General features: G+C 53.7%; 8 protein-coding genes across 8 annotated transcripts; 3 read left to right on the top strand and 5 right to left on the bottom strand.

Moving 5' to 3' along the window:
* Positions 1–283: 283 nt before the first annotated feature.
* On the bottom strand, positions 284–1,531 carry PG997_008259 (uncharacterized protein; the record flags this gene model as incomplete). The annotated part of the gene is made up of 1 exon (XM_066812574.1): positions 284–1,531. The coding sequence occupies one exon, from the start codon at positions 1,529–1,531 to the stop codon at positions 284–286; it is 1,248 nt and encodes a 415-aa protein (XP_066667916.1).
* A 794-nt stretch (positions 1,532–2,325) lies between these two features.
* Positions 2,326–3,519, bottom strand: PG997_008260 (uncharacterized protein; the record flags this gene model as incomplete). The annotated part of the gene is made up of 1 exon (XM_066812575.1): positions 2,326–3,519. One exon carries the CDS (start codon positions 3,517–3,519, stop codon positions 2,326–2,328), a length of 1,194 nt encoding a protein of 397 aa, XP_066667917.1.
* Positions 3,520–3,972: 453 nt separating this feature from the next.
* Positions 3,973–4,248, bottom strand: PG997_008261 (uncharacterized protein; the record flags this gene model as incomplete). The annotated part of the gene is made up of 1 exon (XM_066812576.1): positions 3,973–4,248. One exon carries the CDS (start codon positions 4,246–4,248, stop codon positions 3,973–3,975), a length of 276 nt encoding a protein of 91 aa, XP_066667918.1.
* A 1,461-nt stretch (positions 4,249–5,709) lies between these two features.
* PG997_008262 (ubiquitin carboxyl-terminal hydrolase- family 1) lies at positions 5,710–6,565 on the top strand (the record flags this gene model as incomplete). The annotated part of the gene is made up of 2 exons (XM_066812577.1): positions 5,710–6,094; positions 6,192–6,565. 2 exons carry the CDS (start codon positions 5,710–5,712, stop codon positions 6,563–6,565), a joined length of 759 nt encoding a protein of 252 aa, XP_066667919.1.
* Positions 6,566–6,993: 428 nt separating this feature from the next.
* PG997_008263 (uncharacterized protein) lies at positions 6,994–8,541 on the top strand (the record flags this gene model as incomplete). The annotated part of the gene is made up of 1 exon (XM_066812578.1): positions 6,994–8,541. One exon carries the CDS (start codon positions 6,994–6,996, stop codon positions 8,539–8,541), a length of 1,548 nt encoding a protein of 515 aa, XP_066667920.1.
* Positions 8,542–8,922: 381 nt separating this feature from the next.
* Positions 8,923–9,768, bottom strand: PG997_008264 (uncharacterized protein; the record flags this gene model as incomplete). The annotated part of the gene is made up of 1 exon (XM_066812579.1): positions 8,923–9,768. One exon carries the CDS (start codon positions 9,766–9,768, stop codon positions 8,923–8,925), a length of 846 nt encoding a protein of 281 aa, XP_066667921.1.
* Positions 9,769–9,978: 210 nt separating this feature from the next.
* On the bottom strand, positions 9,979–10,383 carry PG997_008265 (uncharacterized protein; the record flags this gene model as incomplete). The annotated part of the gene is made up of 1 exon (XM_066812580.1): positions 9,979–10,383. The coding sequence occupies one exon, from the start codon at positions 10,381–10,383 to the stop codon at positions 9,979–9,981; it is 405 nt and encodes a 134-aa protein (XP_066667922.1).
* Positions 10,384–15,013: 4,630 nt separating this feature from the next.
* On the top strand, positions 15,014–15,996 carry PG997_008266 (uncharacterized protein; the record flags this gene model as incomplete). Its single annotated transcript, XM_066812581.1, has 3 exons — positions 15,014–15,125; positions 15,198–15,602; positions 15,641–15,996. 3 exons carry the CDS (start codon positions 15,014–15,016, stop codon positions 15,994–15,996), a joined length of 873 nt encoding a protein of 290 aa, XP_066667923.1.
* Positions 15,997–16,225: the final 229 nt, after the last annotated feature.

Below are 16,225 nucleotides of genomic sequence, written 5' to 3' on the forward strand. Positions count from 1 at the left end.
ACCAATGCAAGTCCGGCTTGTGTTGTGTGTTCTTTAGTGTGCAGCTACAATTCATTAATACTGTTGTAATATATAACGCCCACCTTTAAGAATAATCCTCGAGGTCACCACAGTGGTCCCCTTCGGTCGTACTTGAGGTATCGTCGAAGTCACAGCAACGGATGATTTCAGGATTTTTAAAAAACACATCGAGTTAAGTCAAAGGAGGCTATCTTCTCGGTACTACTGCCAGTGATCCGACGGTGTCCTTCTAGCCACATTACATCGAGAGAAAGGCTGCGGCTTAAACAAATGAGTAAAGCTGATGAGGCGGATCCATAATTTGCCACATTCCCTTCACCTTATTGACAACTTGAAAAAGAGTGTTTCCATCCTCCGTCCAAGTCTCTGACTCACTGCCACATGTTTCGCTTTCCCTCGCTCCTGCCGTTGAACTGGATTGTTCCGGCTCTTTACCCTTCCCGCTGGCTGAAACCGAGACTCCCTCCACGCGGGCCGCCTGGGCCTCACCGTCGTTCGAATCGAGCTTCTCGAGCGGCTCCATCACCCAACAGACGCTCATGCCCCTCAGGCTGGGTCGAGGTAGCACCTCCCAGTCGGGGTTGAACGGTGTAGCAACAGTACAAGGCCCGTCGAAATCGAAGACGGCCACGAGCTCTTTCTCCCTAGTGCGGTCTGCCTCGCGTGACATGAAATCCCAGCTGTAGAATTCAGCGAACCAGGCCGTGCTCCCAGTATTGATTTGGGTTTGCGTACTCTCGGAAGGATGCTCATGGCTCGTTACGACCATCATAGTGGCCCCCAGGCGCCTCCGAAGCTGTCGTTCGATGATGGTTTTGGCCTTTTTCTCGAGTGATGGCTCATGTTCAGCTTTCAATTCGATCCTGCTCTTACTCCGGGAAGACTCCGGCCACGCATTGGTATCGGGTCTATACCTCGCAGTCCAAAGGAAACCTTGGTCCATAATCCGATCGATCAGCCACGCTTGGTGGTACGAGCCCTCGAGGGTCTTGTCCAGCTGCAGCACGTTGAAGGGGCACTGGATCACGTCTGGGTGACTGAATAACTCATCGCTCACGGTGTCTGGAAGGTCTCTACGACCACTACCGCGAGGCGCGTCTACCACATCAACTCGTAGGGACTGCCAGATACTGTTTGCTGCCCCGACCGATTGAGGAGTTGACAGACCGTGTAGATGGCGCAAGATGGCAAAGACGATCTCCGCCACTATCTTCTGCATACCCGCATCTTTCTCGACGCGGTAGGCGTTCGCATAGGCTGTGATTTCAACGCCAGCAGGATCAAGCGCACCCCAAATTGAGGAATCAGGTGCTATGGTTGCATGATCAAAAAGCTCCCATTTCGCTGCGTTCATCTTGTCGCCTCTGGCGCAGTGCTGCGTAATATCTTGCGTGCGCTTCCGGAAATCGTCGTCAGACTCTTCTTTCCGTCGGATGCAAACGGCACGTAGGCACTTGATGCTATGCCACTGCCTGGCATACTGGTATTTGAGGATGCTGAGATCGAGCATACTGTCCACTGTCCACCCGTAGGCTGTGAGTCGTAGTCCCGCCCCGTGGTTTGCTTCATACATATGCCTGAATATTCGAGGCGTGATGAGACATCCGTCTTGCAGTAGAATGTGGCTCAGCAGGTGGGAGTCTGTGTCGAATGGCGACAATAGGATTCCAGCTTTGTGACCTTGTATTGGGTCTGCAGTCTCGCTATCATCCCACGGTAGCTCATAAAGCTCGGGTACGAGGATCGACAAGTCGCCATTCAATAAGGCAATAGCTAAATAGCCGAGCCGAATATAACTGCAATGTCTTGCTACTTCGTTTGTATTGAGGCGGATTTCGTAGTTGCACATGTTAGCCAGAATTGTGATGCGGTCTTGTACATCGCGGCAGCCCCGTCGTTGCAACAAGCTTAGTGCAGTTGCGGCATCAACCTTTGCCGCCTACCGTAGACCTGAGGTCCAACCATATGGACATTGCTCGCATCTTGTCGTAAGGTAACTTTCGGATGGAGATGCTCTGCCGCCGACAGGATGGGGAATGCAGGGTCCATGTGAAATAAGAGAACTTGTCCAATTGCCTGGAATCGACGCTCCAGCAGCGCTTTGGCTGCTCCCACGAGGCTTTGGAAGTCCTCGACCGGAATGAGGATGAGATCTGACTCGATCAATCGCTTCCCAGTGTCCAGGGGATGTCGGGGTGTGCCTGTGCGTTCCTTTGCCTTGGCGCGGAACTTGCTGGGTAGGCTAGATACGATCTCAGGGGCTTTTGGGAAAGCTAGAAACAAGCTGCCGCCGGCGCTGATGGCCTATTGGACAACCCATGCTCGCGTATACCAGCAATCGGATTGGACTGCCTTCAAGAATTCGAGTAGGCTGCCCATAATTTCGCCGCTGGGACCGTATGGCTGGCTCTGGTTGTTTCTGTAGGCACTCATCACCCAGACTGCATCAGCCTGCAATTGGCTCGTTATCTTGTAGGAATGGAGGCCGAGTGTGACAGCGGCTTTGTTGTACACAGTATCTATGGCCTGGACGCCCAATTGCTTATATCTGATCTCCTCTTCAGACGGGCTGTCGCCGGGCTGGGGTTGGGGTAGACATTCTTGGTCGATCCAGATCATTCGGAGCCCGCAAGAGTTTGCAAAGTCTACAGCGGCATCAAGGACTTGGTCGAGAGCTCGAGCGCGTCTTTGCGTGCCGTCCAGATCTCTGACTTGCGAGTTGATAACCGGTGGAATGATCTTGCCGTGTTGGTCTCTCACTGGTTCTGGCCAGCAGTATGAAACAACCACGTAGTGAACGCAGTTGCCAATGCGACTCAAGTCTTTGAGCCCTGCTAAGGCGTCCGCTGGCTTGAATAGACGGAATTTGCGCGTTTTTCTGTCGTGGGGGAAAATGGGAATGCCAGAACAAGTTTCACATTCGGAGTAATCATCACCATGAGCACTAGAAGACTCAGAACCTAGCTGAGGACTATTGTTGCTGTGATCTTCATTGCTCATTAAAGAAAGGCGGATGGCTTCTTGAAGTTCTTCCTCATCCGTTTCTATCTCCTCTTCGTCCGTTTTGATGTCGGTGGCAATACTCTCAAGTTGTTTGGGGTTGGTGGAGCCTTCAGAGGGTAGCGACTGCGAGTTTGCATCGGAATGCTTCAGAAACTCCAGGATGGCTCTCTGCATTTCAGTTTCCTCGAGTTCGAGTGAACCTGCAAAGCTCTGGGTGGGATGAGGCCGCCTGGGTTGCAGTTGGCTGGACGATCCAGGGTCCTCGGGACTCGAGCTGTCCACATCCATGGTCTGGTCTCTTGGGGAGTTCAACCTGGCATTCTGGCATATGGTGTCGTCGGTGTCGTCGGTGTCATCATACACCAAAAACTGAATATCACGGTGAGCCCATGTCTGGGCTTCCGAGCGATTGATTTTGAACTGCCAGAGGTCTTTGGCCCTTTCGATGTCGCTGGCATCGAATGGCGGACAGCCTTGACCTGTGTCGTCTTCCATGGCCGATTGGTATGACGTCTTCCAAAAACAAAAGTGTGACTCGGGTAGGGATTTCAACAAAGGGATGCTGACCAGACCGGGAAATAGAAAAACGGGATTAGACATGTCTTTTATCAACTACTTCGTCTCCTGACGGGAATCAGGCTGGGATACTCGAGATGTCTGCCTAATTGGCAAACTATTTAGGGATTACGCCCTGTAGCTGTGCTACGTAGGCGTTTTGCAGTGACTGAGTTACACAGCAGCAGTGCTCAATGCTACCACGCCCGTTTCATATAGACTGTGCGGACATTTTCCCAACTCCGATTAGCGAGATGCCCTGGGCTGTTGGTTAGCCGGCGTGTGGGTCTGAGAATGTCGATCTTCGTATCCTATAAGGCTCCGGCGTGGTGAGTTACATTCAAAGATTGTTTCTCATATAGATTAAGTCCTAGGACGCGAGGCTCGTATAATCTAAAAATAGGACTCCTTATGAAAGGCTTCTTGGGAGGTACACATGAAGTGATATACTTCGCTCGGCGAGCATCTCCGGAGGGAGTTCCCACTACCACCTCTGCTGCTCGTTGAGGGTAGTGGTTGGAAGGCGAGCCAGACTTTCACGTCGGCCCGGATGAATTTGGCCCGGACTTTGGTCATGTACAAGTTGTGCATTTCCGCGGCCTTGGGCAGCGTGGCGACGTCGTCCTCGATGGCCAGCTGGGCCGCGCTTTTGCTCTTGATAATGTCCATGGCGGGACGGAAAGCGGCGGGCCTCTCGACTCCTTTGGTGTTGACGGGGTAGTAGAAGACGGCATCGCCGATGTCTTGGGCATATAGTTATGATAGCAGTCGCGCAGCTGGTGTCCTTGGGCTCATTTGGGGTAACTTGCGTTAGACAGTCGATGTGCTGAGTGATGGTATCTAACCCACCTATACGTATGCCGGCCCAGGTGCTAGTTCCCTGAAGAGTCCGAAAGACCAAGCGTGTGACGACATCTATGCTGCCCGAGCCACTCTTCAGAGCCCAGGAAAGAGGCCAGCAACCAGCCTCAAATAGACATGGCTATACTGGTACGAACCTCAGGAAACTCGCTTTGCTTCTCCTTAGTATGAACCATGCTCTTCGGCACGAGATCCCTTGATGTGGATCTTCCGCAGTGATATGCAGTTCGGGGGGCCCTGGGCCGTTGCACCTCAGCCGTCGGCGTCCTGTCCGCCATAGGTGAGGGTTTAAGGGTGGAAGCGCGTGTCCACAGATATGAACACGAGTCGGCCTCTTCCGTAAAGGAAGTATGGCAGCGCCGAAATCAACGACATAGAAACACCGTGCCATAAGGGGCGCCCGAAATGGCCCGGCTTGGCGTCCGGCACCCCCGCAGTTGCCGGGACCACACAAAATGTGGGTGTATAGCAGATGAGATTGCTGCACAGTCACACCAGTATCATCGTGTAGTTACTCCGGATGCCGCACCCCAGTAGTAAGTAGGATGGTGATACTGAGTCTTAGCTTCGACCTGGCAGATACCACGAGGGTTACAAGGATGCGAAGTGATCCACGAGATAAGTCGCGCATAATGTTCACACCTGTGTGATCGATAAAGGGCATACCGCGTTCCAAAGCTTTCTTGTAGGATCGTATAATACGGGTATCATGACGTCGAAGGCAAGCTCAGCCCGTCTACCGGGGCTCGAGCTGGTCTACCAATAACCCCTATCTCGCCCGAGGCGCGGGCCAATTGTTCAAGGTTTTATCCCTTGCCCTTCGCCGGCAGTCCTGGGTGGTATTGACATCATAGCAACAGCATACAGGTTAAGCGTACGAATTGTTAGATCCACTGGTCGTTGTCACCGCTGTTGATGGCTACTTTAGGAGCCCAAGGCCCGGGGTTTGAGCTTGAATGGATAATAGGGGCCGTCAATTTGGTGTTGACTTCGGGACGACAATAAAACTATGGCTAAAGAATGTCCTGCAAGCTGTGGTTGGTGCCTTGCATGAAGCCGAGCTTGTTGCGTCATAGCTCACTGTTGCCTCAAGGATAAGCTGTTTGGGATTTGGCGGGGTTCAATCTGATAACGGGCACCTTAGTGTAGGTAGAGTTAACCGAGTGCTCGCATATATTTGCTGTCTTGGTATCAACAGACTGCACCATCCTCGCCTTCCCGTCCGCTCCTTTCTTTTCCATACCCGAAGACGAGACGCAACCGCCCACCATGGCCTCCGCTACGCAGACACATCCCGACCCCGCGCCGGGCAGCTCACCCGCCTTCATCCCCCTGGAGGCAAACCCAGAGTTGATGACAAAACTGCTGCACAAGCTCGGCCTCAGCAACGCCCTCCAGATGCACGATGTCTATTCTATTGAGGAACGGAGCCTACTGGAGTTCATTCCCCAACCCCGCTTGGCTCTCCTCCTGGTCTTTCCCGTCTCCGCCGCCTACGAGTCGCAGCGCATGGCCGAAGACGCGCCCGTACCCGACTACGCCGGCAAAGGCGACCAAGAGCCAGTGTTATGGTTCAAGCAGACGATCCGCAATGCATGCGGCATGATGGGCTTGCTCCACGCCGTCAGCAACGGGCCCGCTCGAGACTTTGTCGGTAAGCAGCCAATCTATACTTCGACGCTCTCGACCTAGATGTAGGGTATCGTATTATACAATCGTGCGTTTTTACTGATCATATGGCTTTATTACAGAGTCCGACAGCGACTTGGACAAATTGATCAAGACCGCGATGCCTCTTGCACCACCCGAGAGATCGAAACTTATCGAGCAGACACAGGCCCTCGCCTCGGCACACCACGAGGCAGCTAGCCAAGGCGCCACCGCAGCACCGGATGCCCAAGACGACGTGGATCTTCACTATGTCTGCTTTGTCAAGACGAATGACGGCACGCTATGGGAGCTGGACGGACGTCGTAAAGGACCAATCGCCAGAGGAAAGCTAGCAGAAGAGGAGGATGTGCTCTCCGTAAGCGCGCTTCAATGGGGGCCGCTCAAGTTCTTGGAAAGGGAGGGAGCCGATATGCGCTTTTGTTGTGTGGCTTTAGCTGGTGCCCTCGACGACTGATTCGATGTGGCGGCTTGCATTTCGCATCTTTCGGCGTTGGAGTTGGGGATATTATGGGGTGAGCCGACGCAGAAACTGGTCAGAAATCACTTCCACAACATCATGAGCGGCCTCATTGGCGATTTTTACAGAAGGTCTCGTAATGTTGAATAGCAGATTTGCTTCAATGCAATACTTCATCCCTGATAAGTACCCAACCGTAGGCCTTAGGCTGGTAACAAGGTCAAAATGGTAACATGGGTCATTGGCTGAGCGCATGGGCCAGCCACAGCTCAGCCACAACCTCATGTTTCCTGCATTGTAATGTGAAGTTTTATATGAACAGCAACACGGATCTCATTGCAAGTCTGGTGAAATCGCATGTGACTCAAAATTGGCGCCTGAAATACAATCTCATCAGGAGCCCATGATGATTTTATGTGATAGCCATGACTTTACCCCGGGTGATCAAGCCGCTTGAGACCAAGCAAGACAGAGTCGCCAAGCTCGCCAGCCATCTGGCCCAAACCGAACGGCTCCGGCACATCTGGCTCGCGGACGCGCCGCCGCACTACCCGTCTATATATACAGCCAGCAGAGTAGAGAAGCTGCTCAAGGAGCAGATCATAAAGAGCCGCGAGAAGCGCCGCGAGGCGCGAGTCTCCGCCAACCCAATAGCCGACGGCAGGGTGCCCAAAACCATCCAGAAGCTGCTGGACCGGTGGCCGCTGCCGCTGGCCGTCATCGCCTTCACGCCGCGGCCCACCTATTTCCTGCCCCGGAACTCGCCTTTGCGCGGGGCCGTGGCCAAGGGCGGCGTCCTGAGCCGGCTGCGGCTGCTCTTCCCCCGACTGCCGCAGGGTTTGGGGTCGGCGGCGCAGAGCCGGTGGGACGTGTTCGCCAACTCTAAAAGCGAAACGGCAACAACAGCGGCAACAACGTCACCAGAAGAGGATGCGTACGACCACGTGTACGAGACCGAGGCGCGCGCGCCCGTCGATGGACGCATGCCACCCTTCAGCGGGCCCGGGCGCCTCATGCTCTGGACCGTCGCCGACCTGCACCAGCCGCCCAGCCAGGAGTACCGCGACGGGCAGCGGGATAACGACATGTTCTCCTGGGCCGAGGCGCTGGCCCAGACCACCATCCGACTGCTCGAACAGGAGTTCGGCATCAAGGCCCGGTCGGACCCGTCCTACTCCGGCCTGTGGGTGAGGAGGGGCAGAGGCGACGATGCCCCAGAGCGCCAGATCGCCTCGATATGGCCCCACGTCGACGAAGAAACGAACATCGTGACCGCCGGCATCACCCTGAACGTAGGCCTGCCCAGGGAGGTCCAGATCCTCACCGAAAAAGAAGAAATGAAGGAAAGCGCAACAGCATCGTGGAGCGGCGCTCAACCCTTCGACCCCGACGACGGCACCACCAGCATCGCCGCCGAACTAGCCGCCAAGCCCGCCAGCTTCAATCCCAAAGACCGCCTCAAGTCCGACATCATCCGGCTGGGCAAGACGCTGCCGGTCCGACAGCTCGGCGCGCCCCCGCGTCCGAGGCCTCCGCCGGCCGCCCCGTCTGGTACACGCGCACCCTCGAGGATCGCGCCGCCGCCGAGACGTGCGCCCCGCTCGGCATGGACAACTACGGCATCTCGGTCGCGTGGTCGCACGAGCTGGCGCGGGTGCTGGGGCTCCGCAACGCGCGCGTCGACCACCACAGCGACGCCGGCTGGACCACGCGCGAGGTGGCACCGGCACACGAGCCGTCCGTCCCGCCGTCCTCCTCGCCGTCGAGCGACGAGTTTCTTTGTGCTTTCCATCAACAAAAGAGAAGAAACATGCGCTTCGGCGGATGCCCATACGGCCGCGCGTTTACAGGACGCGAGCACACGACAAGGGCCCAGACAAGCAGCAGCCTGGGGAGGAGGCGGAGGTAAAACATCTCGAGGATGCTGCAGCGACGCCGGGACGCATCGTAAATTTCGAGCGAACGATGATTAAAGTGCTGTCTCACTTGAAGGTTTCGATCGGTGGCAAAAGGCTAGATACGCGAAACTCCGACAGCTATAAGAAGGAGCAAAGCACTGCCCGCAACTCGCCCGCGACAGATATTGCAAAGAAATAAGAAGTCTCGCCATTGGAACAATCATGGGAGTCAAAAGCAATCTTCAGTGTATTGATACGTGTACTATATTCGGTTGTTTGTAGGTACTCTGTCTAGGTGTGGTTTACTGTACAGGGTCAATGGCTACACGCGAATCAACACTACGGGCAGCCTTTTCCAGGAGATAGATACCTTTGCTCATAGGGCGGACGAGATAGCGTTTGCCGTAGCATTGGCATGCGATTGACTTTGCATGTTTGCAAAATAACCGTTACCCGTCATGCTTGATGAATTACCCCGTGCCCCCGTGCCCCCTGTGCCGCCCGCCTCTGCTTTTCCCTTTCGGCCCTCCTCTCCTGCTTCTCTTGAGCCCTCTTCTCCTTGCGTTCCTGCCTTTCACGGGCCTTCTTTTCCTTTGCCTCTCGCTTCGCTCTTTCCTTTTGCTCCTTCTCTTCCTTTGCCTCGGACTTCGCCCGTGCCCTCTTCTCCTTCTCTTCTTCTGACCTGCCCACCTTGGCCTCGATTTTCTGATAGACAGCTATCATTTTACCGAGCCGCGGGTTGTCAGCGACGAGGTGCTCCTCCGTGGCTTCTGGATGCTCCTCGCAATCGGCCTGGTGGATCACACCAACGACCTCATCATGTCCAGCGTGCCCATGGTCCTTTTTCTGCTTCTCCCGAGTGGACTCGGGCTCATCTGCGAGCGGTTCAGGATCCAATACGCAAATATGTTTCCCACTCCCGGCATCTTGGGAAGCCTCCGGCGAATGCTCGTGGAAATACTCACAGACATGGTGGTTCCTGGTGTTCTTGGGCTGGGGGTCTGGCCCTTTTCCTTGTGTCGACTCATCCGAGTTTGCATCTTCAGCAATTGGTTGTTTATGATGCCCTGATGCTTTCGAGTGTGCCTGAACATATAACTCCCCGGGAAGTTGTTCACCGCTCTTGGTCGGCTCCTTGTCGGCATTCTTACCCTTGGAGCTGCTGGGCTTCTCGAAGCGCTCTAATGAAAACTTCCTGATAGACTTCTTGGCAGAGTCATTGGCAGAATCCTTGGGAGGCTTCTTGTTGGTCTCCTTGTCGGATGCTGGGGTAGGCCTTGGGGCAAATACTCCAGCCGGCATAGGCGTAGAGCTCTGCGCCGGCTTTGACGTGGGTTCTTGTACAAGGTCTTCCAAGAGCTCTTGGTGTTGTTTGGGCTGATTGGTGTTGTAAGCCGGGCCTTTGGTGTTCCCTCCAGTACGCTCCTGGGTGGAATGTCCCTCTTGTTTCTGGGATTTCGCGGCTGGTTCGTGGGACAGATCATCGTACTGGATCTCTGGCGGATCCGGCCTCTAGTCACAGAGCTCCGCATGATCAGGAGTATTGTGCTGGGCTGCGAGGTCGTCATACTGCGGCTCGACAGGATCGCCCTTCCAGTCACAAGCAACGGCCTTGCCTTTGCCCTTGCTTGCGACTTTGGTGGCAGGCTCGGGCGATTCGGGTTTGGTGAACTGATTAATGTGGCGTACAAGGTGCTCACGCTGAGTCTCCTTCTCGCCACTACCTGGCGTGTCGCCGGCAGACATAATCTGGGCTTGCTGCTTGGCGAACTCCAGCTTCTCAGATAGGGTGCTCTGTTCTAGCTGGGGCTTCCCCTGGGAAACTTCACCGAGTTTCTCCAGCTGTTCTTCACCACGCCCACCAGGAGTACCAGGATTACTTGGGGTAGGAGTCAGCCGGGAGATCCAGGATGCCATTTCTGTCAAAGGCTCCTCTCATAGAGTTGGCTGCGGCAGTAGGAAATCGAAAGTGGCAGTAAACGGGGCAATGGAGAGGTTATGTGGGTAAACGATATCTCATGAGTAGAGGTACGGGTTGGTGAATGCTTGTAGAATGTTGACAGGTATTGAGGGAATAAAGGAAACAGGCGTCTCGACGTACGAGTCGCAGGACTCAGTTAGGTGATGGATGGCAACGGGAATAAGATGTTCATGTGGTAGAGGTTCGAGTTCATTGCATGTAGTGCTTCGGATTGACAAAACGTCCTCCTCTGCCTCGGCCTCTGTCTCTGTGCTCTTTCCAAACTGCCACACCTGCACTGCTTCATTTGCGAATGCGGCTGCTGCCGTTTGATCAAACAGTGTGGCACAATACATGGAGGAGGGTGGCATCGGCGAGGAAAGAATGGCATCTACGAATGATCGTGCTTGCCTTACATATTATCCGTCAACCTCATTTCAGCGACTCCAAAGATTCTGGGTACCTGGCAGATATCCATCCTTGGATCGAGACGATTAGCAAGAGCTACCTACACTTTGGCTAACGTAACCGAAAACATCTTTCAACCTGAGTCCCAGCCTGCATGCGAGTATATGTAAGTAAGGTATGTAAGTATAACAAAGCCTGGACACCACGCGCCGAGGATACGATAAGATGCATGCGACACCATGCACAGGTTAGCCTTCAATCCGCTCTATATAGTGTCTTTTGTGTCGTGGGCGGGGGGAGGGAAGCGTGAACTGACGCTGCTGCTGCATCGGATGACACACGCAGTGATAGCTCATGGGCAATGGCTCTTGTTTCATACATATGTTACCTAGGTACTCTTGCAAGGTACATGCATAAGTAGGTATGGGAATGCCAGGCCGTCGTCTCGGAAAGGGCGGGGAGATTGCGGATGGGGAGTGATGAGAGTGCAGGGCCACCCTCTTTCAAAGACTTGTGCACCACTCACTGCCTTGAGCGCTTCAAAGTTCAGGTAATGTAGCAACATCTATCGTCAAAGCGGGAGAACAAACACGGCCTGAGATTGCGAAGTAAGTGTGTCTGTTGGTGCACTTTGGGCGATGTCATCGGCAGCATCCCGATGGCTAAATTTCCCAAAGGAACGAAATGTATTGATGTTTCCGAACAGCACTAACGACCCGTCAGATTGTTGGTCGTTCCTGTACAACTCAAATCCAGCCAGGCAATATCGAGGAAATGAGTGCTTTGGCCCGCCACCCCCGTGGTCCTTCCTGCCGTCTGACCACTGCAACCTTCTTCGTCGACAGATAGGTTTACGTCGTATGTGATGGATAGTAATAAACAAATCAAACATTTGAACAAGTGGGCGCCCGAGAGCATCGACGGGAGTCGCACAGCTTCCACCGCTGCTACCTGAGGTACATACTCACGACAGTACTCCCTGCCGGGTTACCTCAAAACGTGATCATGAAAGCCGGTGACGGTCCATTGATCAATACTCCCGAGCTCCCGTCCCTCTTCCATGGATCAATTTGGTTCTACGTACTGACAGTGTTTTGATATTCAATTGGCGGGGGAAAACGAGATTGCGCCTGTTGTACAAGAATTGGCAAACTCTCCAGCCACATGGCAGATCTGATGCAAACACTAAATTGACATGAATGATCCGCAGTCCCATTCCACGTGGGGATCTATGGTGCGCGTGCCAGGGCTTCTGGTTAGGGGCCCCAGAAAGGGTCCTCTCTCAGAACCACATGTAGATCGACATCCACTCACTATGTATACTACTGATGGCTAGGTACGGTAATGATGTGATGCCGGATGCCGCATGCCCACGTCGCTGTCGCTCTACAGTATCTGACATCCTATTCGACTATGTATACTTACCACCATCCCTTCCGCGAAAGGATACCCACGAAGTAAGGAGAATGGAGAGGGGATTGGTAGGCTAGATGTATGTATAGGTAGCCAGTAGGTTTTGGTGTACCTGCATTCTCTACCGGGCCCGAGCCTGTCACATTGCACGAACAGAAGGTCAGTGTAATGGAGGGGTTCAGCTCGTTGACTGCGATGGGACGTGATGCGATGCCGTAACTTGCCGTGGAAGGCAAGGGTAGGTGGAGTAATAAGGGGACGGACGACCACTCTGTTGCCGCAAGGTTACAGATAACATGAACGAACGAGGAAAGGAGCTCGCCCCCCCCCAAGAGCATCAAGCGGTGCAATAAAATATGAACAGGTGACAAAATGTGATATGTTCGTCTCACAATCAAACTCTACCAAGTCTGCAAGTCTACCCGAGGCAGATGAGCAAAGGTTCTATCTGATGTGCCTCATCTAGATTTAGGTTGATTCTGCCGGTCGGCAATATATATTAGGTAGAGTTGAGCCGGTGCCTTGCTTACTCGGAAATCCAGAATAGTTGGTTGCTAAGACGACTAGTTCAGGGGAGAATGAGCCGGTAGAAATTGTTTGGTGGCCGTTCGTTATGTTCCATGCGTTTGCGAGGTACTTGATAGCCACCGACCCTTGAATAGTCGAACTGACGGCGGGATTGGCCGCATACGAGCGTCCTCGATTAGAAACCAACCATTCACGAGTCGTGATGGATCATGAAGGGAGGAACGAGCGAAGAGATGCTGCCGTTCCCTTCTAAAAGACGCGATAAGCCGTGCAAAAAAAAAGTGCAGGATGTACTTTGGCTATCCTCCATATCTTACATATATCTATATCACGTAATCCCTAACTTCGGGGCTGGCTTCGTCTCGCCGGGGGCCAATCATAAGAGGGGCACTTAAGAATCCCAAATCTGGGTCGAATCGGAGATCCAGTATCCTTGTCTCTGATCGATCGCTGATTTCTTGATTTCTCCAGCCAATTCAGTTAATGTACAGATAGAGTGCGCAATTCCTTTTTCTTGGGGATCTTCAACGGGCATTTTGGAACGTCTGACTGCCATTGGCAGACAGCCACATAAAACAAAACATGTCTTTGCTTCTGGCATATTTCAGCCGAGTCCAAGTGCCTGTTGCGAATGCATTGTGCCGTCGTCAGGCAAGGTCCAGTGGCGCCAAATGCACGCGTACTGGGTCGAATGCGCCACCCATTGATTGTACATGCATGTAGGTGTGCATGTTGCTTCACTTCGCGTCGCATGCCTGGCACCTGGGACGCTCGGATTTCACCCACCACCTCCTTTTTCTCCCAGATTGAACAAAAGTAAATACGAAAAAACTCTGTGATGGTTGCTCCTTCGACCCTGACCGCCGTGAGATGGCGAAACATGTGGTGTTCAGGGCCCCGAGGGTGCGAGGGGGCCGTGTCGACTGAATGGCTTCATTTTGCAGATAATTAGCAGTACTGGAAGCGGCTAGCTGTAAGCAGCCAGGTGTGCCAGCCGTCTGGTCAAGGTTTTCCAGGAGCTGTAGGTCGAATGAGATTGGGCTGAGATAGAAACGTTTGCTGAACTCTGTTCAGCATTGCGTCCCAGCGATACGGCTAACTCTTGGGCCACGCAGGCGCCTTTGCACGCACAACTACCTACATCCAACTTACTTAACCCATCCCATCCTCGCTTGGCTGCTAGACCCCTCGTGTCCCGACGGCGGCACGGCCAGGGGGACGCCAGGGGACCACCCAACAACGAAAGAAGAAAAAGGATCCCCCATCCCATGCCCAGAGATAAAATGCCATGTACAAGTATCCGTCCGTCAGTACGGGAGAAGAAGCTAGGTAGAAAATGAAAAGCAGAGCACCTACCTACCTAAGGTATATTGGTATAAATATTGATATTATTATTGATTATTTGGATCCGACGGTATTAGTATATTTTCCATTAATCCCCAACGCGCCTAGTCCAAGTCCCACCCGTGCTGCCTGGCCCCAAGCCTACGGATGTACTTGCAGGCTTAGTAGGACCTAGACACCTAGACTGATGTAGACAGCCCACCCCAATGCTCGCGTTCGAATCATTGCCCGTGATTCGTTTGTCTCGCAACCACTCCGTCACCTCCCCGTCGTCCTGTGTCATCCCCTCCCCCAAAGGGTACCTACAGTACATGCACCCTGATTTCTCATGTCACGGTAGATGCAAAGCACCAGGGGGTCCCTGGATACCAGATGGATACCAGGTACACTATCTATCTGGGTAACAGCGCTACTGCATTTTACCTTCAGCTTAGCTGCCGGATCGCCATCTCGACGCCGGTTGATAGGCCCTCTTCAGGCCCTCTCCAGGCCCTCTCCAGGCCCTCTCCAGGCCCCCTCTCTAGGCCCTCTCCATTGTGCGCATTTGAACGAATCCCTACCCAGCTCACCCTCTCACTCTTCATTTCTCTGTCCAGCTGTGTCTCCCCCTCCGCCATATCTTCCTCCTCTCATATCCTCTCTACGTACGTGAACGAACGCAAATTTGGCATCTGGTGCTACGATACTCGTCCCTCTTTTCCCACATGAGGGTCTTGGTGGAATTCATGTCTGAACTCCCCAGACGTCGAGATAGACTGGGCTGGTAGACCGTCTACTACTACTTCGCTGTCAGACCCCGCCAACCACTTGGGTTGAACCTTGGGGATCTCTGGTTCGACATACCGATATTGATTCTAAACCACCACGTATGGATCATCCGATTGGACTGTGATCATGGGCCTGTTCAACTTCTTGTCGAGGAAGGCCTCGCAAGACCAAAGAGACCTCGCCTTGCTCAAAGCTCAGCCCTACAATGCGACGGTGGCCGCCCTCCCGCCCATAAGAGGTATGCCTGCTTTCGGTTCTCGCAACTGTACATCATTGCTCTGGTCTGTCCCCCGTCACTAACCGCGTGCAGGCGCTTACCCAGTAGCCGGGAATGGTCCCAATATCCTGGAAAGTTTGCAGAAAACACAGCGTCCACTTGCCAAAGCGGGAGAGCCGTTTGTGGATAGTTTCTCGCCCGCCCCTATTGTGCCCCGGTTCCGAGGCGAAGATAGCGAACGGCCACGGACTGCACCCAGCCAAGAGTCCCGCGGGAGACTGGAGTCTTACAGAGGATTCTCCGGCTCCTTTCGAAACGAGTCATCCGCTAAAACTCTCGACTCTTCTGCCAAGGGACCTCCATATAGGCTTCCTTCGAAGAGCCCCGAGGAAGGCTTTCCAAAACCTCCGTACGGACTACCTTCTACAGAGCACGTCTTTACAAAGCCACCACCGGTGTTCCACGAACGATCGGCCTCCATTCGCAGTGGTGATTCTGGTATGACTAGGGGGTTCGTTGATTTACTGGATGCGCAGTCGACCATCTCTTCCATCGACTTCCACCAAAGACTCCAAGCTGCGGGGGCAAGATATACGGCGAAGACGTCGCCGATCGAAACATCAGGGAGAATGGTTTCAATCTTGACCTCCCCGAAATTCGTGCCTTCTATGAGCAACCATCAAGAGCAGCTCCCAAACCTCCATCAGGCAACACCAACAGGTCTGATGCAAGCGCAGACCTGAAATCTCGTGCGAAAAAACGGCATTCTATTGGCACCACCCTGCGCACAAAGTCCTCCACGTTGAGTGACAAGGGTCCTTTCCGGAGCGGACATCGTCCGTGGTTCCTTCGATTCCTCCGGAGTATCGTAGCTCAAAGGCAAAAAGAATGAAGAGCCTACAGCAACGAAAGCATCACGAAGAAAGTCTATGCCGGGCTATATTGTCTCGTCTTCCCCGGCCAACAGATCTCGGTCTAGTTCGACAATATCAAAGCAGCATACGAGGGATCAAGATCCCAACAGCTTCCCCACGGAACCTCAGGAGAGAGGTAAAAATTTGGCTTCTGTTCCAGTCGCTGATGATAAGTCAATCAAGTCATACGGTAGCAACCGACGGTCG

This window comes from Apiospora hydei (assembly GCF_038363865.1).
Source record: "Apiospora hydei strain CBS 114990 chromosome Unknown utg000006l_segment0_segment0, whole genome shotgun sequence".
NCBI classification, from domain to species: domain Eukaryota; kingdom Fungi; phylum Ascomycota; class Sordariomycetes; order Amphisphaeriales; family Apiosporaceae; genus Apiospora; species Apiospora hydei.